The sequence below is a fragment of the Mangifera indica genome, chromosome 18 (assembly GCF_011075055.1).
Source record: "Mangifera indica cultivar Alphonso chromosome 18, CATAS_Mindica_2.1, whole genome shotgun sequence".
Lineage (NCBI taxonomy): Eukaryota > Viridiplantae > Streptophyta > Magnoliopsida > Sapindales > Anacardiaceae > Mangifera > Mangifera indica.
The window spans coordinates 12,783,833-12,810,807 of record NC_058154.1 but is presented as its reverse complement, the minus strand read 5'-3'; the positions used below and the strand labels follow the sequence as shown (position 1 = coordinate 12,810,807).

At 36.4% G+C, this 26,975-nt stretch overlaps 2 protein-coding genes across 5 annotated transcripts; one reads left to right on the top strand and one right to left on the bottom strand.

Annotated features, from left to right (window-relative positions):
- Positions 1–318: 318 nt before the first annotated feature.
- LOC123202435 (E3 ubiquitin-protein ligase UPL1-like) lies at positions 319–16,968 on the bottom strand. 3 transcript variants are annotated; one of them, XM_044618379.1, is made up of 16 exons: positions 16,641–16,968; positions 14,231–14,326; positions 13,931–14,137; positions 5,710–13,695; positions 5,315–5,632; positions 4,938–5,139; positions 4,564–4,850; positions 4,106–4,395; positions 2,743–3,868; positions 2,506–2,652; positions 2,295–2,375; positions 1,898–2,123; positions 1,674–1,813; positions 1,070–1,176; positions 787–958; positions 319–668 (listed from the first exon to the last, which is right to left on the bottom strand). In XM_044618379.1, the coding sequence occupies exons 1-15, from the start codon at positions 16,671–16,673 to the stop codon at positions 856–858; spliced, it is 11,349 nt and encodes a 3,782-aa protein (XP_044474314.1). In that variant the 5' UTR covers positions 16,674–16,968; the 3' UTR covers positions 319–668; positions 787–855. The 3 variants fall into 3 exon arrangements, with proteins under 3 accessions (XP_044474314.1, XP_044474313.1, XP_044474315.1); XM_044618378.1 differs by having other exon boundaries at positions 791–958; XM_044618380.1 differs by having other exon boundaries at positions 791–958; positions 5,710–13,692.
- Positions 16,969–20,363: 3,395 nt separating this feature from the next.
- Positions 20,364–25,702, top strand: LOC123201822 (poly(A)-specific ribonuclease PARN). Of its 2 annotated transcripts, XM_044617385.1 has the most exons (7): positions 20,364–20,835; positions 20,967–21,097; positions 21,537–21,865; positions 23,164–23,277; positions 23,663–23,789; positions 23,868–24,138; positions 24,536–25,702. In XM_044617385.1, the coding sequence occupies exons 1-7, from the start codon at positions 20,426–20,428 to the stop codon at positions 25,335–25,337; spliced, it is 2,184 nt and encodes a 727-aa protein (XP_044473320.1). In that variant the 5' UTR covers positions 20,364–20,425; the 3' UTR covers positions 25,338–25,702. The 2 variants fall into 2 exon arrangements, with proteins under 2 accessions (XP_044473320.1, XP_044473321.1); XM_044617386.1 differs by lacking the exon at positions 20,364–20,835 and having other exon boundaries at positions 21,556–21,865.
- The last annotated feature ends 1,273 nt before the right edge of the window (positions 25,703–26,975 follow it).

The following is a 26,975-nucleotide window of genomic DNA, read 5'->3' as shown; positions in this document are numbered from 1 at the left end:
AACATATCACATTATTCATTTCATGGAGTTAGTGCCCAGATTGTACCGGCCAATTTGACCAGTTCGACTAGGACCCCACAGGCCTATTGAACTGGTGATTTTACACCAATTCACGATAAAACACAAATAAAGTAAACAATTCAGGAGAGCTCATGGAGCTTAAACTTAAACTCAAATTCGATTAGACTCAAATTGAATCCTCTCCTACCCACTTTGAAAAACAGAGATACCTCAAATGATTGAAATCTCTAATTGAGTCAGGTGGCTAATGCTTGGAAATGTATAATTTAAAAAAAAAAAAAAAAAGATCATTAAAAATAGATGCAATCAAATCTGTTCTACTTTATTCATATAAATGCCTTGTAAAACAAGACCAAGTAAGGACTCAAAGTCAAAACCTAATATGAACAATGATACCATTAATAATATTATATACGCTCTTCAGAATAATCTATTTTGCAAACCAAAAATTAAAATAAAAAAAAACATTTTCCAGCTCAGTACTGTTCAATAAAAAGACCTGAGCTCCCCTTTCTTCAATATCAGAAGCTTTGCCGATCGATGCTTGCCAGAAGTCCCATTTATAATCTGGGTCTTGATGCCCTAATTTACTTTGGTGTTTTCCTCCGGTTATTAATTAAGTTCTATCCACCAAAATCAGTAACCCTCTGCAAAGAAAGTATAAATGAACTATTCGTTGGTAATCAGATCCAACTTCGTAAAAAATGGCTGGGCACAATTTGAAATTATCAAAATCGGTACAAGATTATGAGATGAGTGTCTTACTGACATGTACATTGAGAATTGAAGTTGAATTGCTGGCATGCCTGAGCAGAGTTATCAGAAAAGAATATATCAACCAAAGCCGAAACCTTCACTGGCTTCATGTATAGCAAGCAACAAACGCTCTTTAAGCTGATCCTTGGAGGAATACTCAGGAAGATCTAGCTGATTGAAGCTGAAAAATAAGATTCAAGTGTCAGCTAAAGATGTTGTGATTCAAACAAAACTCCGACCTGTAAAACAAGAACAAATGAATGATAGCATGCATCGAAAGATCTTCACTGACCATGTATGAGCTGAGGGCAGACGCTTGGGAGCTCCGTATGCCTTGTGAATTTGAAACTTCTGGGGACCCGAGATACCTTGTAATGCCTTGAAACCCTCCAATGGAACCTAAAATCCAGAATGCCAGATACAAAATTAATTTAATGGCTTAAAATCAGCACTATTATCAGAAGAACCTAAAGGCCATATTATAGTTATCATTCAAGCTGGATTCGAGCCAAAACAAGTTCAGACATGAGCTAACTCAAGTTTGACTCAAGTCTATTATGGCCAGCTCAAACCTAATTTGAAGTAACTAGAGATGTTGTCAGAAGGTCATCGGTAGGGTAAATAGTGCAATTGGCAAGAAAAATAGTGCGACTAACAAGAAAAATAGTGTTATCAACGAGATAAATAGTATGACGACTGGGATGAATAATACCACCAGCAGGAGATTCAAGTAGAACTCGAACCCAACTGCTGAACTACAACTTCAATTTAAATTTGTCTCGAATCAAACCGAACTGACTCAATTTGAGTCCACCCCTAGTTATCATGCATTTATCCTAAAATATTATATGTGCCTGAACAACTTTAGGACCATTTGATGTAGATCATCAACATACCTTTGATGTTCCAGTGACAAATTGAAGCAGTCTAGCCATGTCTTCCTTGTTAAAAGCTTTAACAACTTCCCAAAACCACTGAACAACATTAGATGCTGCTGTGTAGCCAGTGTACTCTGTATTGGCCCTTAGATCATCCACTGCAATGACAAAGAAGCCAATCAGATTTAGGAAATGCAAGGAAACCACACAAATTAAGTAGGATTATAGTTGAGCCAACTCACAATCAATTTCAGGAAGTCCGCTGATTAAAAGCTCTAGCTCTTTATCATTGAAAATTGAAATAAGTTCTCGTGGAACCAATTCGCTGAAACCTTCCAGGAATGAATTGATTTGAGGACGGATAGCATTGGTCAAGATATGATCAGCAACAAGGTCCACATACTCAAATTTTGTTTCTTCTGTAACCCCTATATTTCTTCCTCCAGGTTTGAGCTCATAATCAGTTACCTATTTATAGTAGAACATCAAGAAGAAAGAAATTAGCACGAAATGAAACAGGTCGGAAAAAAATTTGCAAAAAATAACAAAACAAGTCATATAGAAGAAAATCACAGATATGTAAAGAAACAAGGCTGCTCAAGATGAACTAATTAAAAAACAAAATACAAATTAAAATACCTCAGTTTTCTCGTAAAGAATGTGCTTTTCTTCATCTGGATCCATGCTAAATGTCAGGTCAGGCATGCCGCCTACATCATTCTGAAATTAAAAAAAGATGCAGAAAGATGTCAATCCTTACAGTTTTCATAATTGCTACACAGATGGATGTCAACAGAAAACCAGAATTCTAAAAAGAAAAACAAAATAGACTGGAATTATAACCACTGACCTCCAACATCCACTTTAAGCTCTTGTAATATTCAGGATCAACAGCCTCTATGTCATGGTAAGTCACTTTGACACCAAGGATGTGCTTGTAGAAGGACCTGGTGAAATGAACATCCAAAAGCTGACCATCAAAGAGAGCTTTGGCAACCTGCATAAAAGATCATAGACATAATCAACTTGCTGAGAAGTTAACACAAATAATACATAGCTCAAAAATTCATTAAACCAAGAAAATTACCACACGGCCCACAAATTTGAAGTAGGAAAGATGCTCAGTCTGGTAGACAGAATTGGTGTTTGGCTGGAAAGATGCATTATTCCCAACAGTAGTGAATAGTAATGCTCCTTTATCAAATATGACCCTTGACAGTAATTGATACCATTCCCTCGTCAGACCTCCGGCATCAATACCCTCTTCACCTTGGAAATGCACATTCAACCTTCCCTTCAAATCTTGTGTGGACCGCATCCGCAACTGATTGTAAGAATCCTCTAAAACATACGCCCGCCGAACACTAATTCGCAGTGGGCCTGAGAGTTGTTGTTCATGCTGTTGCCTTATTCTTGAACGGAAATATGCTCTCTTGTTGTCAAAGTCAATCAGCCTAGGTGCTTTCAGCATCATAGAGAGTGATTTCTCCAACAAACTGGGATTCTGTCTGATAAAAGCATTCAGAAGCCGCCGATGTTTTTCAGCAAACCTTGCAAATGTGACGGCGCCATCAAGCTTTCTGTGAGAATCATCATTGCATTTTGTGCTTACGGAAGTTGAGCTTCCAGTAGACTCTTCGACTTCTCTAGCAGTTACACTTGCATGATCTAGCTGGATCATGGCAAGGTTTGCTTGTAGCTTTTCACACAAAACAAAGAAAGCCTCAATAAATGGAAGTAGCCTCTGCGTTCCTGGTGGAAGAGGTGACATACTGGCAGTCCCCTGTACCTGCTCCCCAACATTTATATTAGACATACTTGGACAGAAGGAGCTCTGACCCAGCTGTGTCTCTGTCACACCAATACAATCACTTAATTCTTGCCATAATGGCTCAAGTGCAACATTTAGATTCCACACCGTAGTTTGCTCCTGTTCCCCATCATTATCCTGAGCTGGACTCTCACCACCACTAGGTGACAAGAGTGAGCTAAGTGCCTGTAGCACACGTAATATCGCAGCCCCAGCCATGGAACCAGCACTTAGACCCAACATATGTGTATCTCTCAGTGTCACAAGCTCATTTACAGCTGAACTGCTCAAACCATGCGCCAGTTCCGAAAGCTCTGCAGTAAAGAACTTTCTATGGGATGCAGCAACAGAGGCCAACTTCTTCAGCACCTCACCAGCTAACATATAAACTTTATCTGACAACCTAAACAAGTTACTAAAATAAATTAGTCACTTTATGCATTCCCACCTGCCTTGCTGAGAAATAAATAAACAGAAATTCAAAAGAAATTTAAGGCTATTGTAAGAGTAAGTAGATAAATTGCTAATGATAATAACTAGTAAGAAGTTCACAAAACACTATTGATTACTAGCCAACATAGAGCACAAAGAATTTAGAACTTTAGTACATCCACAGATAAAATTCAGAGAAAAAAGGTACCCTTCACGACCAAGAAGGCTGCATAGATTGCGCAAATCACATTGTGGCAGATGCAAGAAAATATCACTGGTATCAATGCTCCTCTTTCCATCTGCAGTGGATGACTTGTCACTGACATTTTTATCCCCTTCACTTGATGCTGGTTCAGCCAAAGAAGGATCTTTTTGAGTATCACCAGAAGCTTCATCAATCGGTGGTTTTTGGGAATTTTCAGTTGTTGATTCAGATTGTGACCGACATTCCAATTTTGATGCTGCTGTATAAACAATTACCTGAAGCAAACCCATGACCTGAACCACAAGTAGACATGACCATATAAAAATTAGAAGAAGAGAATAAATCTATACTACAATGTAACAATCCAAATGGGAAGAGTGCAGCCCATTCTATCACATACAGCTTCAAAGATGGGAGGGTCTAAGATATCTTAAAAGTTCACGTGCAAAAAACTATTTTACCTGCTCAAGATGTGCAGTGCTGCGTAAAAATAGAGGTCTATTCAAGAGTTTCAGAAGGAGTACTAAAGGAACATGTCCATCCTGTAAGCCACCCAGAGGTTCTGATGAAGCATCTCCATCCAGAATTTTCTCTTTGCCTTTGTCGTTGGTTTCAGAGTATTTTGGAGTTGCAAGCTCTGGCACAATTGAGGGATCAAGGTAGAACAACATATTTGCAACAGCAGAATGGTTTGTGGCCAGATAAGTCATGATCTCAAGAATTCGACGCAATACCAGCGGAGGAAGACCTGTTTGGAGGCCCCAAAAAAATTATTAATATTTTAAACCCAAAACCGAGCATATGATAGTGATGACAAATAAAATGGAAGAAATACCATCCAACAACTGTGAACAGCCATAAACAACATTTGACTGACAACCATAAAGCCTCTGTGAATTAATTGTTGCCAATCCATTTGCAGAACCTTCAGCCTCTGGTTTAATCATGTCAAGTAAAAGACGAACTAAAGTTGCCCTTGTAATACTATGTGCACACAGATTTAACAGCAATCTCTGCAGAAGGCCTTTCCCAAGGGGCTACATCACACAGGAAAGCACAAAGTCAGCACAATAATTGAAATGCAGCAAAAAGAAAGATGCCTTAATAAGCAACTGATACATAAACCTTTGACAGGTAAGCTGGTAACACAAGCAACTCCCCCTGCTCATAATACTACCGCCACATTAACCATAAGATAGAATATGCTTTTACCTGTGCTAACCGTAGAAGCCGGATCAAAGCTTTCAATGCATTTGCATCCAAAAGAGGCTCTCCTTCAATTTCCTTCACTTTCAAGCTATCTGCAATAGCAGAAGCTGTTCTTCGACCTATTGTAACTCCAACACCCCTGTCCATCACCGTCTGCCTATCAAACCCCAGACCATTCCTTCGACCATTTAACCTGTGGCTTCCCCCAAAAAGACTGCGAGCCTGATAATGACTCATTGCTCGGTCTCTTAACATTTGAGCTTCAGCAAGTAAGGGAGAAGGTAAAGCAGATAAAACTGCCTCTGATGAAGTCAAAAGTACCTGAAAAAACAAAAAGCAACATTAGAAAGAGTTATTACAATCAATTAGTAATAAGAGGTCAAGTTCAAAAAAAGGACCTCTTCACGCAAATCAGCAGGAAAAGTAGCAATTATTGAAGCATTATCCATGTCAACTGGTTGCCCTTCTCCCTGTTGTGCAAACCTCTGTGCTCTTTGTTGCGCCAAAACTTCTGCTTGGATATCAGGAGGAAGGGCAGCAAGAAACTCCGGATCTATATCATCAGCTGAAGGAGGTGTATAAGTAGGAGGTTGAACGGACTGAGCTTGTTGAGAAGCTAGCACTTCTGCCCTTAAGTCTTCAGGTAAAGCCTCTAAGAAGGTTGGATCAATAGCACTAGCAGCAGGAGCCTCATTATTCCCACTAGTTTGATCAGTCTGTGCGGTGTCCTGAGAAACCGCAGTATTTTGCCCAGATGATAACATATCTACACCTTGTTCAGAAGCAGGTATGGATTGTTCAACCTGATTTCCTTGTACATCAATACCACTCATATCAATATCAATATTTGCATGAACTGAAGAAGGTTGCACATCTCCAAGATTGGGCATCTCCAAACCAGAATCCATCACCACATGAGTATTGGCCTGCTCATCCACTCTTGTCAATCCATCACAGCTACTATTCTGAACTGAAATATCTAGCACATTTGAAGGCATTCTTGTTGCACCTTCATGTTGCAGATCAGTAGGGCAGTTTGCAGATGAGTTGACAAACTCTGGAATTGCCTGTACTTGCTCAGCAAAAGTACCATTACCATCCCCAATTTCCATAATATCCTGACCATTAGGTGTAGAGTTCAAAGAAAGTGGTTGAACAACCATAGGCTCATCTTCAACAACAGTCCCAGAATTATTCTGCTCCCCAGTTGGAACACTAACAACTGTTGGATCAGATTCTCGATCAACCATGTCATTCCCATTTTCTTGATGCTGAACTTCATTTTGAGGACTACCAACATTTTCACCCACTACCACTGCTAGACCATCAACAGATGGAGGGGCATCTGATAATTGCCTCTCCTGCACCCCTGAATTCTGGGACTGCCTTTCAGCCAGATTGTTCGCTGGAGAAATAGTACGCAACTGAGATACAAAGTGTTCTTCTACAGCCTGCGCAATTGCAGAAGCTTGGGGTCCTGCTTGTGGTTGACCATCATTAGTCCACCTCCCATCACCTAGCCCTCTTCGCCCAGATAATGGCAATGAATCCATACCTACAGAATAATCAGTCAAAGGTGGGGGTGCTGCACCACCCAAACGATCGCCAAAAAGACTAGTTGGTACATGATCATACGGAAAAACAGGGGCATCAAACATGTAGAAGTGAGCAACATCAAAACTCCCAGACGACAGAGCTTCTAAATCCCGGGATGTGTTCCCACCTGATGACCACATTGAGACCAGGTCACCTGAGTGGGATGGCCTTGAGAGGAGAGGATGTTGGAACCCACTTACTTCTGTGACAGATCGCTCAAAAGAAGACCTACCAGTTTGACGCCGGCGCTCAAAACCTAAAGGCCTGCTGCGAAGACCAAAAAGATCATCCACATTCACCCCTTCAAATGGTTCAGCAGCAACATCAATAAGACCACTTGCAATTCCAGGTTGCCCAAGCACCTGCAAATGATCCAAACCATCAAGGGCCTCCCTCCACCGCACCTCTATGACACGATTCTCATGAAAATCATCATCTTCTTCATCCATCAACTCATCATTATATTCATCTCCCAAGCCAGTATCATCATGGTCATCCACATCAGTATCAGCTAGAGACATCATGCCAGCACCATCTTCTGCTATATCCTCATCCTCATCATCCCCCTCATCATCGTCCTCATCATCCTCTGCATCATCTCCCATGTCATCATCCTCATCACCCATATCATCATCTGCCCTATTCTCAACGTGGAATGTCATCTCAATTTGGTCAGTATTGTTTAACACACCACGTTCATCGATTTCTTCACGTATGAAATCCATCTCAATAGGTGGATTGGCAGTTGTTGCATCTTCCACTTCTATTCCCATATCTTGCTCAGTAGACTGGTTTGCATTCACTTCATTGTTTCCTTCACTTCGAGAAATTCCTTGGGGCTGTTGTTCAGTATCTTCAGCACCTGTAACTTCATGTTGAGTGCTCCTACTTTGATTAGGATCCATAGTCTCAGCAGTAGCAGTAACTTGATCATCATGCCTTCCGTTTGACCCTACTGATTTTTTCTTGTTACCCCCTTCAGATTTAAAAACCTGCTCACTTGCATTAGCAGCCCTTGTTAGGCTTTCAAGAGCCTTCAGGATAAGATTCACTGTTTTGGGAGCATCAGGATAGTCCAAATCAATCACTTGAAGAATGCTAGTTAAGCATTGAACCATTCCACCATCAATCATGCTTTTTGCAATGTCCGGGGAGCACCCAGGACCAGGTAAGTTGCTGGATGATGAATTTTTTGACAAAATTGAATAGGCCAAATCAACAAAAGCAAAAACCTTCTTATCAGGCAATAAACTGCTCTTACTTGAATTGCTCTCCAGGTTTGATAATGAAGATAGGGCTTTTACAAGTTCATTAATTACCCGTTTACGCCCTTCACTGGAACGACCACACAGCACCACCAGAAACCATGAAGCTTTTTCAGACAATTTTTCTCTCCATTCATCAGGACCAGCTGATTTATCAATAGAAAGTGGAAGTAGCCAATGTAAAACATGATGAAGAATTCCACCTTGTCCAGAACCATCTAGATGGTTGGGCCCTCGAAGTTGACACATCTCCAAATCCCTTCTCAGTATAACCCCAACAGCATGTACATACATAAGAAGAATATCACTCAATAATTTGAGAACAAAAGTCACTTTAGCGAGGCTAGCAGATCTTTCTGAATCAGATTTTGCGTCCCTTGTCTCATCAACCTTCGACTTACCCTTCACCTTTGTAGCAGGTTCATCTACCTCCATAGAAGTCAAGTCACTCATACCATCTTCTTGGGTCTTAGGCAAAGGGTATTTCAATACTATTTCAAGTAGCTGATCAATTACTTGAGCAAGATTAGCAGGAATTTTTTTGTGGCCTTTGGAACATCTACTCAACCCATCATGACTCTTATTTTCAGAAATCCGAACAGAGTCGATAGAAGATAGTCCAAGTTCACCACCAGTTGGTTTTGATTTGTCTTTCTCCTTCTCCTTTTCTTTTTCCTTTGACAAAACCACAAAGGTCCTCCCTCCTGATGTCTCCAGCTGACAAATTGCTGCTGCAGCTTTCATAAATATTACAGGATCTCTTGAAATAACAGGTGCCATTGATGTCAAGAATGTCCGAGGAAGACTACGCCCAGAATGCCTGTTTAGACTCAAATGTTGTCGTATCTCCAATTCCATAGCTGTTTGCAGTGTCTGAGGGTCTTCAAGGAGATGTCTAATGATAGCAGATGCAACAGCATCATATCCAGGGAAAAAACAACTTCTTGGAAGACTAAACAGGGCAGCCAAACCACCATTTTCAAGAAATTGCAGGGCTAGAACATGTGTTTTTGTCAAGCGAGCACATAACTGCAGAACAGCCTGCATGATCATGGCTGGAACATGTTGTTTAATCAGGTCACAAGCTACAAGCAGCACCTTATGACTCTCTTCCATCGTCAAGTAACCAGTAGATTTTCCCAATATCTTGTCAAATGGTGAGGTAGATTTTTTATCGTTAACATCTGAATCTAATTTTTTCTCTGTAACTGCAGCTGGAGCTGCCAGCTCTCCAGATGGGTCAGGCAGAGATCCTATCTGGGTTCCTTCTGTGGATTCAGACACAACTCCAGGCCGAGACTGCAGCAGGTTATCTAAAATAAGTAGTAAAGAGCTTATGCATTTAGGGACCAAAATTTCATTCTGTGACTCATTTCTAGCCTTAAAACTAGTGAGGATATCCACTGCAGTAGTTGCAATACCATTCTGTGCAGCAATTTCTCTAGTACTTCCATCCTCAAAAAGAAGCAATGCTATAATATGTGATATTGTACACAATGCACTGGTATCCTTTGAAAAATCCAATGGACATTCTTTAAGGTACTGAACAAGATGAGATACAACTTGTGGTCGATCCTCTCCTTTGTTTCGATTGCAAAATGTCACAAGCAAATCTGTCAATGGGAATGCCATTGTATCACTACTCTGAAACAATTTGACAGATGAAGCAAGAATATCATTAACAGGGAGTGCCTTCACTTGTCCCTCTTCACTTAGAACATCAACTGACTTGTCAGTACTGTCAACTTTTGCTGTATCTGACGAATTTCCTAGAGAAAGAGCAAGTGCTCGAGCCAGTTCATCATCTTCTTGCACAGGATCCTCAGAATGACTCAACAACCACTCTGTAGCCATTTCAACACTGTTTGCTTCCACCCGTCTCAGTGCTTCCTCCACTCTTGCCCTCGAAAAGCCCATATCAACAATGATAGCAATAGTATTCTCATCAGGTGGTGGGGGCATGAGACGCTGGTTTGTACTCACTGCAATACCACTACGATTTCGTTTCACATCTCCTACACCAGAGTATATATGGGTAACAAGTGAAATAACCAAGGCAATGAAACCCGGACTACAGTTTGGAAACAGAGGGTGATTCCAGATAGGTAGGATCACATCCAGAACCTGAGATTGAAGCATACGAACAAAGGCTTCTGGGTCTCTAGGAACAGGAAAGAGCCCAATTGACAAACCAACAGCAACCGGTGGCTGAACAAGCAGCTGAGCCTGGGAGGCAGAGGTCGGAGACAAAAGTAAAGCTGAATTAACAAAATACTCCAGCACACGGCAATAGCTTTGTAAAGTATCAAGAAGCCATGCACCGTGAGTTGATTTACTTCCCTCACCTACTTTCTCAGGATCAACACCTGATGTTGGAAAAGAATATGGTAGTGTCCATAACAACTGACTGGTAGCTTCAAATGTGGTGAGTAGCTCTTTAAAGGTTCCATGGACATAAAAATTATTAACCATTGCTGTGTAACAAGTACGTCGCCTGTTGTCAAATGTGAGTGCTGCCATGTCATCCACAACCTTCCCAAGATACCGACACTTCACAGAAAGTGACATATCAAGCCCAGAAGAAGAAGAATAGTCAGAGAAACTTAGGGCCTCCAGAAATGTTTTAGCCAAGGCAGTTCCAAGGGTCTTTGAAGCTGAACTCAATGAGCTTGAATCAGCTCTACGCCGATTTGGTGATGTGAAACCCTTCACAAGAGCTGTAAAGAAAGCACGCAATGTTGAAGCCAACTTGTTAAGGATTTCCATGACAAGAACATCAGGACTTTTCTTCTTCAATTCTTGCGAAGAAGATGTCTCAGGAAAATTAGGCTGAACTTCAGAATCAATGTTAAATGCCTCCAGGTGTCGATTAGTTCTTCCACCCCGAATGCGAGACAAACCGTGATGTCGACTACGGCGATGTAAACCTTCACCAGAACGAACAACAGAAAGAAACTCTCTTTCTCCAGCCCACAGTGACTGTGAAGCATTCCTAACAGAAACAGGGTTCATGTATCGCACTGCCGGAATATTTTCATCATGATCACTTTCCCTTCCAACAGAACTGGATGGAGCTACATCTGCATTCTCCACATCTTGCTCAGCATTCTTCTTTTCATCTGCCTTAGTATCATTACACAAAGAAATTTGCCAAATTATTTCCCTATATGTTTTCCCAAGATCTTTCAATACATCAGCATCTGCTGCGCCCAATTCAGAAACAACAGTACCGGTACCCTTCAACAAAAAAATGGAAAGAGAGAGAAGACCCTCTAGACTGGAAAGATATCTCAAAACTTTCGTTTGCTTTCCAGAGTCAACTGCAGCGAGCTGGGTACCTCCAACTGAAACCAATAACTCATTTGTTAATTTCAAATGTTCTCTCAAATATTGACATACAGCCCGAGCCAGAGAGGTAGAATGCTGAGGCGAGAAGTTCTTAAAAGCGATTGGAATACTCTGACCAACTGATGCTGAAATAGGCATTAAAGGCAAGGTGAACAATTGCAAGACAGCATCAATCCCCTTCTTCTCAACAAATATATGACATGTATCAGCATTCTGAAGAATTGTTTCAAGAAGACGAGCAACATTGGCCACACAATCAGGAAGAAACGATTCAATATTCACTAAAGATGCATCAGAAGATAACTCAGATGTCTGCTCTGAACTACTATCCATTTTGGAAGAATCCCTATCATCTGGTGTAACCAAGGTCCTCTCTTCAACATCAGTTTCCATGGGAACAGGAGTACTATCACAAAAAGAATCAGTGGATAAACAAGAAGGATCAGCCCCAGATCCAATTTTTAAAATGGTATTCAAGATCTCAATCACCATATCTACTCCAGGACCACGCAGAGAAGAAGCATGGTGGCGCATAAGTTCATCCAGTCCACTAGACAGGGACGCCGGTGTATCACCTGCAAGGACACGTGAATAAGTTCTGGAAGTAAAGATTTTCACAAAGCACCTCAAAGCATTGCGATCTTTCACAGCCTGAAGGCCATTATTGTTCAGGCACAAGGCATCCAAGCACTGAGGTATGCATATTATGGCTTCAGCAGAGCATAAAACACCATCCATTATGGCATCAAGGAATGCAGAAGGCAGGCCAGCTGCATCTAAGACAGCAAAAAAACAGGTAGGATCTTTGTGAATCAAATCACCCATGACAGTTGCCGCAAGTGAAAATATCCCACCACCAAAATCCTTTGCTCTTCTAAAAATAATACATAAGCATTGCGGCAATAAATTCTCCTCAGAGCCATAAATACGGGCAGTGTTTCCTGGAGCTTCAGTTCCAAGAGATATAGCACGTAAAAGAAATTTCATCAGTAGTCGCCGGTGATAGGAAACTAATGCCTCAGAATATAAAGGCTGGGTGTTATCAAGCTCACTTGAAGCACTTGAGACAATTTGTGAACTGCTCCCACTACAATCAGAATCCTCACCACGTTGCTTAGAACCATTTTCTATATAGGACACCTCCACCTTCAGGCGGGCAATGGTATCATCTAAACCACCCAAGTCTCTGAACAAAGAAGCAGCTGGATTACTGTAATCCATGAAAGCTTCTAGAATATGCACAGCTGTGCTGACCAAATGCAAATGCTGCAGATCTATGTCTTTAAGAAGAGGTAGAAGAGTAGGAATAAACCCAGCCTCTCGCATTGCTGAGCAACCCGACGAAGATGAAACCAAAACCGTTACAAGAGATAACAAAGCCTCAGCAAAAACAACAGACTTTGAGGAATTACTAAGTACAGAATCAATAGTTTTCTGCATGAGGCTAGATAGGATACCACAGTGCCCACCAGATGTCACAGCAGTCAATACAGATGGCTGGCGGGACCGATCTTGACAAAGTGCAACTAACGAATGCAGGCAAAGAATACGAATTTTCTCAGGCACTGCATCTTCATAACTCAACAGAGTAACCAATTCATTGACAAATTCAGGCTCAGAGTTAAAAAATGAAGCCAGATCATCGGCATCACTGCTTGCTTGAACTAGAACCACAAAGGCATATAAGCGAATGCATGTGTATTGCTGTCGAGCAGCTAGAGAGCCAAAAGCCCTTGCAAACCGCAATCTTGACAAAAGAGAAAATCTTAAACTGGTGGGAACTCTGTACTCTCCAACTAACTTATTCAAAAGCTCCAGATCACTATCCGGACAAGTGTTGATGTTAGGTAAATGAATGATTTGTAAACCTTGGATTGACTGCTCTGTGGAAGAGAATTCATTTAATGACTCATTCACCATATAGAACTCAAAATGCAGGGTGCAGCCCAACTCATGAGCTACTGGATCACACCCATTTTGTACAGCACATGCAATTAACCCGAGACCCTCTTCCTTTCCCCCCCAACCTTGTGCAAGAGCAAATAACCTTGAATTTAAAGAAGCATCTCTAATGGAATACTTCCCAATAGTTTTCTTCAAAAAAGCTGCCAAAGTCTGCAGACAAGCCTCAACCACATCCGCATCAGTGGAAGCAAGCAAGGATGAAAGATGCTGCTGCAAGAACATGAGAAACCCAAAAAAAAGACCTCTAAGAAGGGAGATCAGGGAAAATAAAAATGTCAAACAAAGAAGCATTATCAAGTACTTTAATTATTAAAGTACATGTCGATCATATAAGTTCACCCACAATAGGCACAGGGAAGAAAAAATTAGTGATAGTTGAATCCTAGCAAACCAGAATTGAAACACAAATAAGGTTGCAAAGGATTACTGAAACATAAAAACATACCTCATAGGAACTATAAAAATGCTTATTTGTACAATTCTCCAAAATTATTCTTATGACACGGAGTATTTGAAGAACTGCTTCTCTTGGGAAAGGAGGATCAGATTCCAAGAAGTTATCTTCGAACTGCAAATCCTTTCTAGATTTTACATGCTTCTCGAAAAATGAATCAAAATGGTTAAAAAGATCAACCCAATGATGGAAATCTCCCTGCACCAAAAAAATTAAATAAATAAATTAAGCATAAATCAAACTCCATAAAAACATTAACAACACCGAATGAGATAAAGGCAATAAAGGTACCTTATCAAACTCCCATATGAAAGTTTTTAGGGGCCCTTCTATATTCTCAAGCGGCGCAGAAGTGACACTATTGATGAAGGATCTGATCTTGGGAGGCTGAAAAAATAAAAGGAAAATAAATAGGTATGAAACTCCAACAACCATCAAATTCCAAGTTTCATATTTACATCTCACTAATACAATACATGGTAAAATTTAAAAAATACACAAAAGAACAAGTTAGAAAAATGAGAACTCTTACACAAGAAACTGCCAACTAATAGACAACTTTTTGGTTACCTTGTACAGTATGAATAACAATTAATTGAAATAAAACTTAGATGCAATAAAAATTGGCGTCTGCCTTTAAACCAAACCTAATATAGTTCCAGAATTCCACCTGATAGGAAACTCAAGATACATCTAAGGCTCTAGCCCAAACCTAAATTTGTAAAGACAATTAACCTATAATAGTTGACATAGAAAACTTAAAATATCAAATAGTTCAACCAGTCCCAGCGTGAAACTTTAACAAAGCACAAACTAATGTAAACACTATAATGACCTGAGGAACACTCAAAAAGGAATCTAAATTGGAAATCCGTCTATAAACTAAACAATTACAAACACATTAACAACACTCAAGAACCCCATAGAACAAAATTCACCTAAATCAATTGTTTCCTGAGGTATCAAATACCAATAAAATTAACACACATGAACACCTACTATAACAACACACAAGTATAGATATGATCAAAATGAAGTGTAAAATTCATCATGGACTGAAGACTTACAACAACACAGACTAACAAAAAGAATTATACCTGTATCAAAAAACATTTTAAAAAATACCACTTCAAGAAACCAAAAACTAAAATAAACATACCTAAATTGAGAATGTTTCATTTAAACTAAATAAAACAACACATTAACACACAAACAATCCCGTTAAGCATAATTCAGACAGATTAGACATAACTTCTCCCATCAACCACCACCACAATTCACAAATACACATAAATAAAACAAAGCATATAACCATACATGGTCATAACCATACAACTTCCTGGTTAAAATTACAAGGAACACACCCAAAAAGAATGTAAATTTGAAACCTTAAAATTAAATTAAACAAAACAAACAGGTTAAGACAAACAAATTAAGCGTTGAGTATGGTTAAGCTGACTAATGGTTCAAAGGTGATCACCTTTAGAGCTTTTATGACGACTTTGGAGAAGCTTTAGGCATTGGAAAAGCACGCTTTATTATCAACTGGCTATCATAGACTATATTTGAGGGCTATTAGCAATTTCTAAACAATCTTTGGCATAGTCTTTGGCCAATTTTCCGCCATATATGAGGGTTATTGGCAATTTCTAAGGTCTCCGATAAATTCTTAGGTCGTCGGAGAGATCACAAGCGAATTCCAAGGTTGTTGAGAGGTTGACAGTGAGTTCCAAGGTCGCCAAAGAGATTATCAATGAGTTTTAAGATTGTCGGAGGGTTTGGTGGAGAAATTTAAGATCGTTGGCTAGGTTACCTATCACTAATCCCTCGTATAATTGTCAAAAAGGTCTAGGCATAAAAACCAGTTGTCAGTCTGATCTGAGAGCCGATAAAGTTGTCAATCAATTTTTTATTGTTGGTGTAGTAGAAATTAAGTTAAATATAATGGAAATGATAATTTTTTTAATGGAATTTTTAATCGCTTTAAGTAAAAAAGTCACGTCCTCGCCTCGCCTTTTTTGTCTAGGCAATAAGACCTCTCATTGCCTTTTGGTGTTTTTCGCCTTTAACAACTATGGGAATGCATCCAAAAAGAATCTAAATCTGAAACCTTAAAATTAAATTAAACAAAACAAACATGTTAACACAAACAAATTATCTGTTGCCTATATTATCAACATCCACTACAATCAGCAAACGCATGTAACAATACAAATACACTAGTCTTCCAATTAAAATTAACAAAACAAAGACATTAATACACATATTAAAAATTGCCCAAGCTATCAATTCCCACACCAATTAACAAACAAACGTAACAATACAAATACACAAAATACGATCAAACAAACTACAATCATAAACAGTAACAAGTGCAATCATAGGTGTAAAATAATTTTTAAAATAGAAATATGTATATATCTACTTCCAAACTCGTCTGTTATTAAAATTACAACGAACACACTAGATATGAATTGAAAATCGAGTGTTTCAACTAAACTAAACAAAACAAAACAAAGACATTCACACACATATTAAATACTGCCCAAGCTGTCAATTTCCACACTAATCGACGAACACAAGTAACAATACGAATACACCAACACGATCAAAATAACCCGTATAATCATAAACAGTAACAAGCAAAACCATAGGCGCAGCACAATCACACGCGCACAAAAAAGAACTATCAAAAACTGACCACTTCCAAAGCCCTCCGTCGTTTGAGCTTCATCGTGAAACAAAGAGCATTGCCAGAACGGGGAGCGATGATCAAAGCCGATCAATTCTCAACCAATCGAGAACTGATCGAAATGGGATGAGGTAGGGTTTCGAGAGAGTGAGAGGCGTAAGTATCGGTATCGGCGACGGTACCGGTATATATATACAGAAGAAGGTGATCGGATCCTGATGAGAAATCGAAATTGAGGGTTTGAATATGAAAATTAGGGTTTTGGAATTGCGATGAGATCGCGAGAGAGAGAGAGAGAGAGAGAGAGAGAGAGAGAGAAAGGGGAAAATTTTAAAGAGAGAGAAGAAGAGAACTAGAATAGAGAAGTGCAAGTGAGGAGTGTTTGGGGTTAGAGTTTATATAGATAGAGAAAAATAAAAGAGAAGTGACAGTGAATAAATGAAGGCTTTCAAAGGGCATTGTGAGCATGATGAATTTGAGTATGGTTTAAATAAAAATTATTTAGTTTAAATTAGTTTAATCAAAATTAAATTATAAATATAAGTTATAAATTTAAATTGAATTTGAATTAAATTTTTTTTAACTCAAATTTGATTTGATTTAAAAAATAACCAGATTTTTTAAACTTAAATTCAATTCGAATTTAAATTAAATAGATTCAAATCAAATTAAATTGAGTTGATTTTTAAGAACAAATCATCTCAATTTGAGTTTACCTTAATCGACATGGGAGGGTAAATCAAATGTAAGTACTCTTAACTCAAATTTATAAATCAATGTCAATAATTAAAATTTCAATTTAGTGATTTGAATCGAAACCGACTCATTTATTCATACTACTAAATTGTTTACTCCTTCCATGTCACTAATTTTGTCAAAAAGATGAACGCATGAGAGCCAAAGTTTGTGCAATTGTGCCCTTAGGAGGTTTAATTGGTAATTTTAGTCATATGGCTTGTTGGGATTTTACTTAATGTTGAAGTAAGAGTGTCGGAAGTTTAGAGCATCAGTAACATTTCCAACATCAATAGGAGAAAAAAGAATAATTTAATTGTACAAGAATACCCCCAAATGCAATTAAGGTGATAGTTAATTCCAACAAAATTGGGTTACTCAAGCAAGCTTGTTGTTGGTCTTCGATTCACTCAATTCACGAACTCATAACTCGATTCAAATAAAATATCAATAAAACTCTTAAAATATTACAATATTACAATTTACACCGTCGAAAACTGACTCACTCCATAACTTTAAATACAAATGATAAGTAATAAGTATGTAAGCAATGAAGTTTAACTGATAAATATATAAAGTATCAAATTTAACTGTAATTAATTTTAGTTTAGTTTGAGTCGCCCATTTCTATACGCAAAATCATAAAGTAACGTCTTAAATATAGACTAATATTTATAGTTATAAACTAAATATCAAAATATGGTATTTGTTGAGAATAATATCACTTAGGAGTAGTTTGGTTTATGATAAATAAAAATTATTTTGATAATATATTTTTTATTATTTATATTATCTTATTTATTTTATCAATAATAAAATATTATAATAATCTTTTATTATCAATTATGAATCTGATTATTACATTCACATTATATATTAAAATATTATTAAGGTAATTTTGATTTTATTATAATTTTATTCTTATTTATTAATTTTTTAAAACTAAAATAGTCTCAATTTTAATTAATATAACAATTAATATAAAATATATTTTAAAATAGTTATACCTAAAAATATTTAAATAAAATTACATTATAGTAATATTTTATTATCTCTAACTAAATATAATAATTATTTATATGTATTTATTTTTATCAAATATAATAATAATTTATATTCAATAATCTTCAAGATAATATATTTTTACGGTGTTCTTTCATAGTTGATAATAAAATATTATCAAACCAAACTCACCTTTTTGGGTATTGAACTATTCTCTATTTTCTATTGAAATAAGCTAACTTTATTTTAATTTATTGAAATGATAAAATTTTTAGATTTTCTTATTGAATATAACAAACTTTCAGTTCGACTATTTAAAATACCAAATTTTTAATATTTTCCCATTAAAGATATCAAGCTAACCATCTTATTTTTTAAATAAAACAGAATAATAATCATAATTTTATTTATTCAATTACATTTAATGAAAAAAATAAAAGATTTAATTTATTTAATTGAAAATTTTGAAAAGTTTGATCCCCTCAATAAACAATCCATTCAAGAGAAAAAAAATGTCATTATCTTCTTTTTGTTGAATTAAAATATTAAGAAATATGTTGCCCAAGCCATTAGGTTTCCTTGTTACTTTGGAAAAACAAGATTCCTCAGAAAGACTACTTTTTTAATTTCAATGGTGAAAAAGTTGATGGAAAGAAATTAAAGTGTTATTATTTATTTATTCCTTTCTTTGGCTCCAATTCACATTGCTTGCAAAATTATAATGGAAAGTAGCACATGGATTCTGCCATTGGATTCTCATTTCCTATTCAATGTTAACCTTTTATCAACTTGAAATTTTGTTGGACTAGAAATAGATATGGGCCTTTTGGCCCAATGGCCCAACCCATTATGAAGTTTATTTGTATTTGGTCTAGATTCGACACAACCCAAGATTCAACAACAAGATCTAATTCAAGATCGGTTTGAATACAAAAAAATTAGTATAAGATTATCTCAAAACTGATAAGATAAGACTCAAACTTGATGTTGAAAGGAGAATATTTATATTAAATATTGTTATTCGTTGCTTTAACATAGCAAAACATCCATTGGATGGTGCCTTTATTACATATCTACTTCAATCCTTATAAGGGAACATATTATTAAATTAAGATTAAGTAACGAACTCATGTACTCTTGGTGCACTTCAATATAATTTATCAATCCATTATGAACTTGATCTTTATGTTTGCGGGTAAATTTTATCACCATGCTCGCTTAGATGTGTTGAATTGTAGCTAAAATATTTGTGGTAAACTATGACATTTCATATTTTGACATCAATATGATGATTAAACTAGTATGACCGATGATTAAATCATGATTTAATTAGAGATACATTTGAGTTAAGATAAAAGTTAATTTAAGTTTAGATTAAATATTTAATACCTAACTCGAGTTTGAGTTTATTGAAAAATGAAATATAGTATCATTAAAAGGTTATCAACGTAATAAATAATATTGTCTATAGAGTGAACAATATCGTTAGATCGATAAACAATATTATCAAGAAATAAACAAATCAAACTTAAGTTAAGTAAGTTGAGTAATGAATTTGAATTAAATTAATTCAATTCGAATCCATCATATGTTTTACACGATTTATTAGATTCACTCATAAATCAATCCATTTTAATGGGTAGATGAGTTTTAATCATGATTCAAATTGAATTTGGCACTAAGTCTCATTGGATTGGCTTGGTTCTGGTTATAAAACACAACAAGAGTAAAAAATAATTGGTTACATTTTTGTTTCTAAAGTTAGAGAACTAAGATGTGTAGGCACTACATGATTTTTTATTAAAAAAAAATATTTTTAATGTGTTATTATTTTAAAAAATATTATAAATAATATTAAAATATATATTTATTACATTATTTTGTATAAAGGACATATTAATAAATATTGATAATATTTATCATATTATATTATATTAATTTAACATACTTATAATATAATATTATGAGATAGGTAGATACCCGATGTACTGATGACCAGGATTTGATAGGAAAAATCTATTGAATAAAGTGAAAAACGATGCCGTTTAGCTGATAAAATGGTCTCCATATCCCTCTCTAAAACCTCCAGACAGCAAGCCTCTTCCACATTCAACACGATGATGAAGAAACGATGGCCGGTGACGTCACTCTCTCTCGCCCTGAATCAGTCATACTGCTCATCCACGGCAGCGTCAACGACGCCGTTTCCTCTAAAACACGTAACGAAGTCCAATTTCGACTCCGTGCTCAGCTCGCTACGCTATCACATCCGCTCCGCCGATTTCGTCGCAGTCGACCTCGAAATGACCGGCGTCACCAGCGCGCCCTGGCGCGAATCCTTCAATTTCGACCGTTATGACGTCCGTTACCTCAAAGTCAAGGACTCCGCTGAGAAGTTCGCCGTCGTTCAGTTCGGTGTTTGCCCCTTCCGATGGGACCCAATCAACCACTCCTTTATCGCGCACCCGTAATGTTAAATTTTTTCTCTTCTCAGTATTAATTAATTCGCGCTTGTTTGGTTTGTAAGCAGAAAATAATATTCAAAAACTGCCATTAAATTTCAAGGGATCAATTTTGGTACGATGTCTTTTTTTGCAGGCACAATTTCTTCATATTTCCTCGTCAAGAGGTTTCGATTGATGGCCGTGCTTATGAGTTCCTTTGTCAGACATCATCAATGGATTTCTTGGCAAAGTACCAGTTTGATTTCAACGCCTGTTTTCATGAAGGTAGTTTTTTTTTATTTGGTGATTGATGCATGTACGTGTATAGTTTGCGGGTTTTCCTTGAAAATTTTTAAAGCTTGGGTTTTGAGGTAAGGTTGAGGATTGGTATAAATTACGGGGAAATATCTTTTTGGGGGGTGCTTGTAAAGGTCATTTTCCGAATAAAAATTCTATTCGGGAAAGCCACTAAAACGAGCCTGTTGCAAGTGCTTTTTGCAAAATAATACCTATACGGTTCTTCCTAGGAGAGAAAATTATCGTGTGTTTCTTCTTAAAGAATTCCAAATGTCTTTTTTTTTTTTTTCTAATCCAGTGAAGCTCTATTCTTTTGTCTATATTTGTTAAACAGTAGAAAGTAGACTTAATGAGCTCCTGCTAATGTGTCGTAATTAGTCTTTTAAGATGCTTTCAGTATGAGATTCACAAGCTTAAATAATCTCAGGGGTATCTTATTTATCCAGAGAACAAGAAGAGGAAGCTCTTAGATCCATGAATTCTTTATATGAGGATGAGTTGTTCGATTCATGGCGTGACTTGAAAGAAGCTAGAGAAATGCAATTGGTCAACATAGCAGATGTTCTGTTTACTGAAAGAATGAAGAACAGATTGAGAGAATGGCATGATCGGTTATTACGAGATAGAAACGGAAAGTCTGAATTTCAGGGTAGTTTAAATGACTCAAAACAACAGTTTCAAACGATTTTCTGTAAGATGCGTCCAGCAGTTAGTCTTAATGGTTTCACTTCTCATCAACTAAAGTTGATTCAATCGGTATTGTGTTCTTATCTTTTGTTTAATTCCTATGTAGTTGTGAGTTATTATTTCCAAAATGTCTGGTTTTTTTTCTTTTCTTTTGATAAGAGATGTAGAAATGTATATTAATGAAAAAACTTAGAAAGTGGACCAGAAATTCACTCCTACCAAGATAGCCCATCTAAAAGGGGCTAAAACTTTACAAGTAGTATCAAGAGCCTGTGTAAAAAGATACCCAAAAAAGAGAGATACTTTGGCATGGACAAGTCCTAAAAACCAGAATTATCTTACTGCACCTAACCTATTAAGTTGGATAAATAAAAAAAGAGGTGTCCTCGAAGTCTTTTGAAACAAAGGCCCAAAGAGATGCCAAGAACTTGATGCTGTCCCATAGAAATTCAGTTTCTTCTTCTTTCACTCCTAATAGCCCACAAAAACGTGAGTCACACAATTTCTGAGTGTTGGTCTTTATTTCCTTTACCAACAAAATTAGAGTTCTCCATAAGTGAATCATAACAAGAACTAGGAGTAACTCATTGGAAATTGTCTTCTCTTCAAACTTTTGCTCATAGTCGTGAAGCCATTGGGCATAGAGGAACAAATGGTTAGAAGATTCTGCAATATTGTTGCACATAACACTCTAATGAGGGGGGAGGCACATTTGATGATACTTTACCTGGATGATGTCAGCTTTATTGAGTTTTCCTTGAATTAGAATCCATGGAAACACTTAAACTTTGGGAGGAACTCTTGCCTTCCAAATTGAGTTGCAATGTTTAAATTCGAGTGTTAAGCTTTCTTCACATAAGTTCCAAAATTTGTTGTTGAACATCATTATTAGAGTCTGTTAGCTCATTCTGATCTTGTTGGTTACTTGAGAAATCTAGTGTGTTATGTTCGTAGTTTACCCTTTTTTTTTATGGTTCTACAGGAGGGTCCTCTACTTATAATGTGGGACATTTGTCTTTCCCTTGTCCTAGAGTATTCTGCTTGCACCACCTATCTTTTCATCTTATGCAGTGTTAATTAGTAACCAATAAGGACCAACATGTTGCAAAACACTGCCTGCCAATTTGGTCATTTACTCCTGAACTATTTGCTAATCTTTTTGAGCTGGGAGCCAGCCAGTCTTTTTATTTCTCAGTTTACTCTTGAATTTGTCTAACAGGTTTAGCTTTTCCTAATGATCATCCATTCCTAAGATTTTCTTAACCTCTACTATATATAATATTTCCTTCTTCGTTTTTGGTAATGGATTTACCTTAGAGTTACTGCATATATTGTCATGTCTAATAAATGAAGCTAAAAATGTGCAGGTGGTAAACAAGCATTTCAAAGATCTTGTTTATGTTCGTGTTAGTGGGGAAAATTCGTGTTCACAGCAACTTGTGGTGTATACTGATTCAGATGATGATAAGAAGTTATTTATGGTAAGAATGACTTTTTAGGAAGATCCCTGGATAACATACACATGAATGTTCTAGATGTTTCTACAATGCAAACTTTTATCTATATAGGGAAAAATTTTATATGGTGAATTTGTTTGAATAGCTTCCATTCAGTGGAACTAAAATTTTAATGCTGAAATCTTTTCATAGTAAATAATTTGGATGGATTAATGGTGTGAAAAGTCAATGCAAAACTAGGATGTGAAGTTTCTGGGATTTAGGCATCTCACTGATGATAATATTTGTGCTGATAGTTGTGGGGAGATCATAAAAGGAAAATTTGACTGCAAAATCTTTGTTTTCCCAATTTTGTTTCTGCTTTCATATGCATCTTATTGAAGTTAGTGTTTCCTTAATCTTTCTGCAGAAAGAGATGAAGGATGAGCGAAATAGAGACATAGAGATGAAGATAAGGGCTGCAATTGGGTTTCGCCATGTTATCGACTGCCTTTCCTCTGAAAAGAAGTTGATTGTTGGTCACAATTGCTTCCTAGGTATGAATATCAATTTGAGATCATGAAGGCAGTTATTTATACAATTTGTGATTTAGATATTTAATCTTTATGATACAGATGTTGCACATATTTACGACAAGTTCTTAGGGGCTCTTCCTTTGACTGCTGAAGAATTCATTTCTTCTGTTAACAAATACTTTCCTCACATCATTGACACCAAAATATTGTTGAATTCCAATAATCTACTACTACAACGGATGAAGAAATCCAGCACCTCATTATCCTCGGCATTTTCTATATTATGTCCACAGAGTGCTCTTGGTTCTAAAAGCTCTCATCTACTTGTTCAACAGCGTGTGAAAGTGGAGGTTGAAGTGGATGATATGAGGTTAGCTTTTCCATTTTCATTTTCTTCAATTGATATCTCTTCTAATTGGAAAGTTTGTATTGCTTGCTTCCATTAAAATGCACCAGCTGCAATTTGAAAAGGTATTGTGTTTGGTGTTTAATATAGCCTACTATCATTATAAATTTAGGAAGTCTAGAATTCAATTCTTCAAAATTTAAGGCACATTATGCTTTTATAATTTTTCCCAGTTTTATTTCTGATACGTGTGGCCATGTGTGTGGATGATGTGTCTTCAAGTTATATGGTATCTTTGGCAGGCATGTTAACTTGTCTGGTATTTTTTTTTTTTCAAAAAATGAATTAAATGCTACTGTCATTTTTGTTTGGATTGAATAGACATCTGAAGTCCTTTTACACTGAGATTGTATATCTGCAGATCCTCCAACTGGAACTCTGGAGTCAAGCATGAAGCTGGATATGATGCTTTCATGACAGGGTGTGTCTTTGCTCAAGCATGCAGTCATCTTGGCATTGACTTTACACTCCATTCATCCTCAGAAAATTTGGCACTCAACGAAAAACTCCAGAAGCACATCAACCTTCTATATCTTAGTTGGACAAATGGGGACATTATTAATCTAAGCACGGGGAAACGGAGTTCTTTATCCTTGGTTTCTAGTAACAAAAAGTACCAGTACCCACTGATTTTGTTCAGTCACATTGTTCTAATATGGGGATTCCCATCCAAACTCAAGGCTTGGGAGATTAGAGAATGCATCTCTAAGGCCCTCGGTTCAACCTCCGTGACTACTGTGTATCACATTGATGAAACTGCAGTGTTTGTTCAGTTCAGAAAGAAAGAAATGGTTCCCCAATTTCTGGAGTTGAAGGAAAGTTTGGAGAAAAGTAACGACACAGTCTTGGTTTTGCATCCTCTCGCAAAACTGTTGGAAGGTGGAAATACTCGTGCTTCTAGTTATGAAATTTACAAAGAAATCTGCAGTTCACCCATCTCTAAAGTCTTGTTCGCTGATCAAGCAGCAGCGGTTGGAATCAAATGGAAGACCAAATTGGTAGAATCCAAAGTAGAGGTGGGGGCTCAAGACAACAGCAAAAGTTCCAACGCAGAACATTCACTGAATTCTGGTGAAAATACAAATGATCCATTGCCCGGCCAAGCATCTTCTGGTGAGATTGATGATGACTTGTTTTATGCTGCACAAATCAAACAGATATGAACTAATTTATGATTTAATTATTTCTTTCGAGCTGGTACAACAATGAAGGTATAGGTAGAGATGGATTTGAGTAAACGCAGACTCAAATTCATGTTTGGCTTGAAAGAGCTTCAAGCTGAACAAAAGTTGAAACTCTAGCTCAGTAATTCGACTCGAGTTATTGGGTTTATAACGTTTTTGTTTACTGGCTCAAGCTCGACTTAGATATTCTGAATTTGAGCTAACCCTTATTTGTGTTTGGTTCAACTCAAATCCTATTCCTAATTATCGGAAATCTTGTATACAAAATGCCATGATTGTAACAGTATGTACATCTATGAAAACTTCTTACTATTCTTTTTAATTAATAAGCTTCCATTTTTGTATGATTACTAGTATTATTCAAACGGCTTTGCTTTATTTAAAAACCAACATAAGTTGTTCTCTATTTACACCTTGAGAGCTTGTTCTTGTGTACTTGCTAGATCAACTTTATATATCACCCTTGTAGCTTTAGAGATTGGGATGGATTTGATCTATGTTGAGCCTAAAATAAGTTTGAACATAAGAAAGTCAGTTTAAGATTGATAAACTACGACTTAAACTCGATTTGAAAATAATTTAATATTAGATTTGATTTGGGTCAATTTGAACTTGAATGATTGAATCGATTTAAACTCAGTTTATTTATGAAGACAACTCTAATATTTGACTTGAACTTTTCTTGTTTGATGAAAATTCAAATTCAAATTCGAGTAATTTGGATCAAATGGAGTTCTATTTAGGGAAATCATTTTTATCTAGATCGGCATCGGTTTTTGAATACAAGTAATCTTCAAGTTTATAGAAAAAGTTGGATAACAAATTTTTTATTATATGAGTTGAGCTTGAACCAACATATATTTATGTTCAGTTTAATTTAACTCAAATTCAATTATTAGTGACATTAATGAGCTTTTTTTTAAGGGTTAATTTGGGAGATGTTAATTAAAATACCTATTTTTTTTGTTTTTTATACATATATAGCTGCATTTTTTTATTATACAAATATAATTACTTTTTAATTTGATTTTGTCTTTAAAAAGAGAAGATTCTGAAATTTGGGATTGGTTGAATGGGTTGGCCAACAGGGCATGACCGGCCGGCCAATCACCTGACCAATCAATTTTAAATTTTAAAATTTCTAAAAATTGGTTTGTCAATCAATCAACAATCCGATCAAACAATTTTTAATTAAATAAAATTGGTTGTCTACCCGACCAACTGATTTTCTTTTAAAAAGTTAGTTGGCAATCAACCAATATTTTAACTATTAATTCTTTATTAGAAAAATTGGTTGGCCATTCATTTTTTAAATAAAAAATCGGTTGACCAACTAATTTTTTATTTCAAATTGATGTTAATTGCAGTATTTTAACCGTTGATTTTTGAAGAGAGATTTTTCTTTTTTTAAAGGAAAAATCAAACTAAAAAATAGGTATATATGTATAGTAAAAACAAAGGAGATTATATATATATAAAAGATTAAAAAAAAAATTATTTTAATTAATATCCTCTAATTTGTTCTAATGACTTTTTATGGAGTTTTATTATCATATGGTCATATTTACTGCTATTCTCACATCTCTTTTTGGATTAAGATTTGGACATTCATTCAAG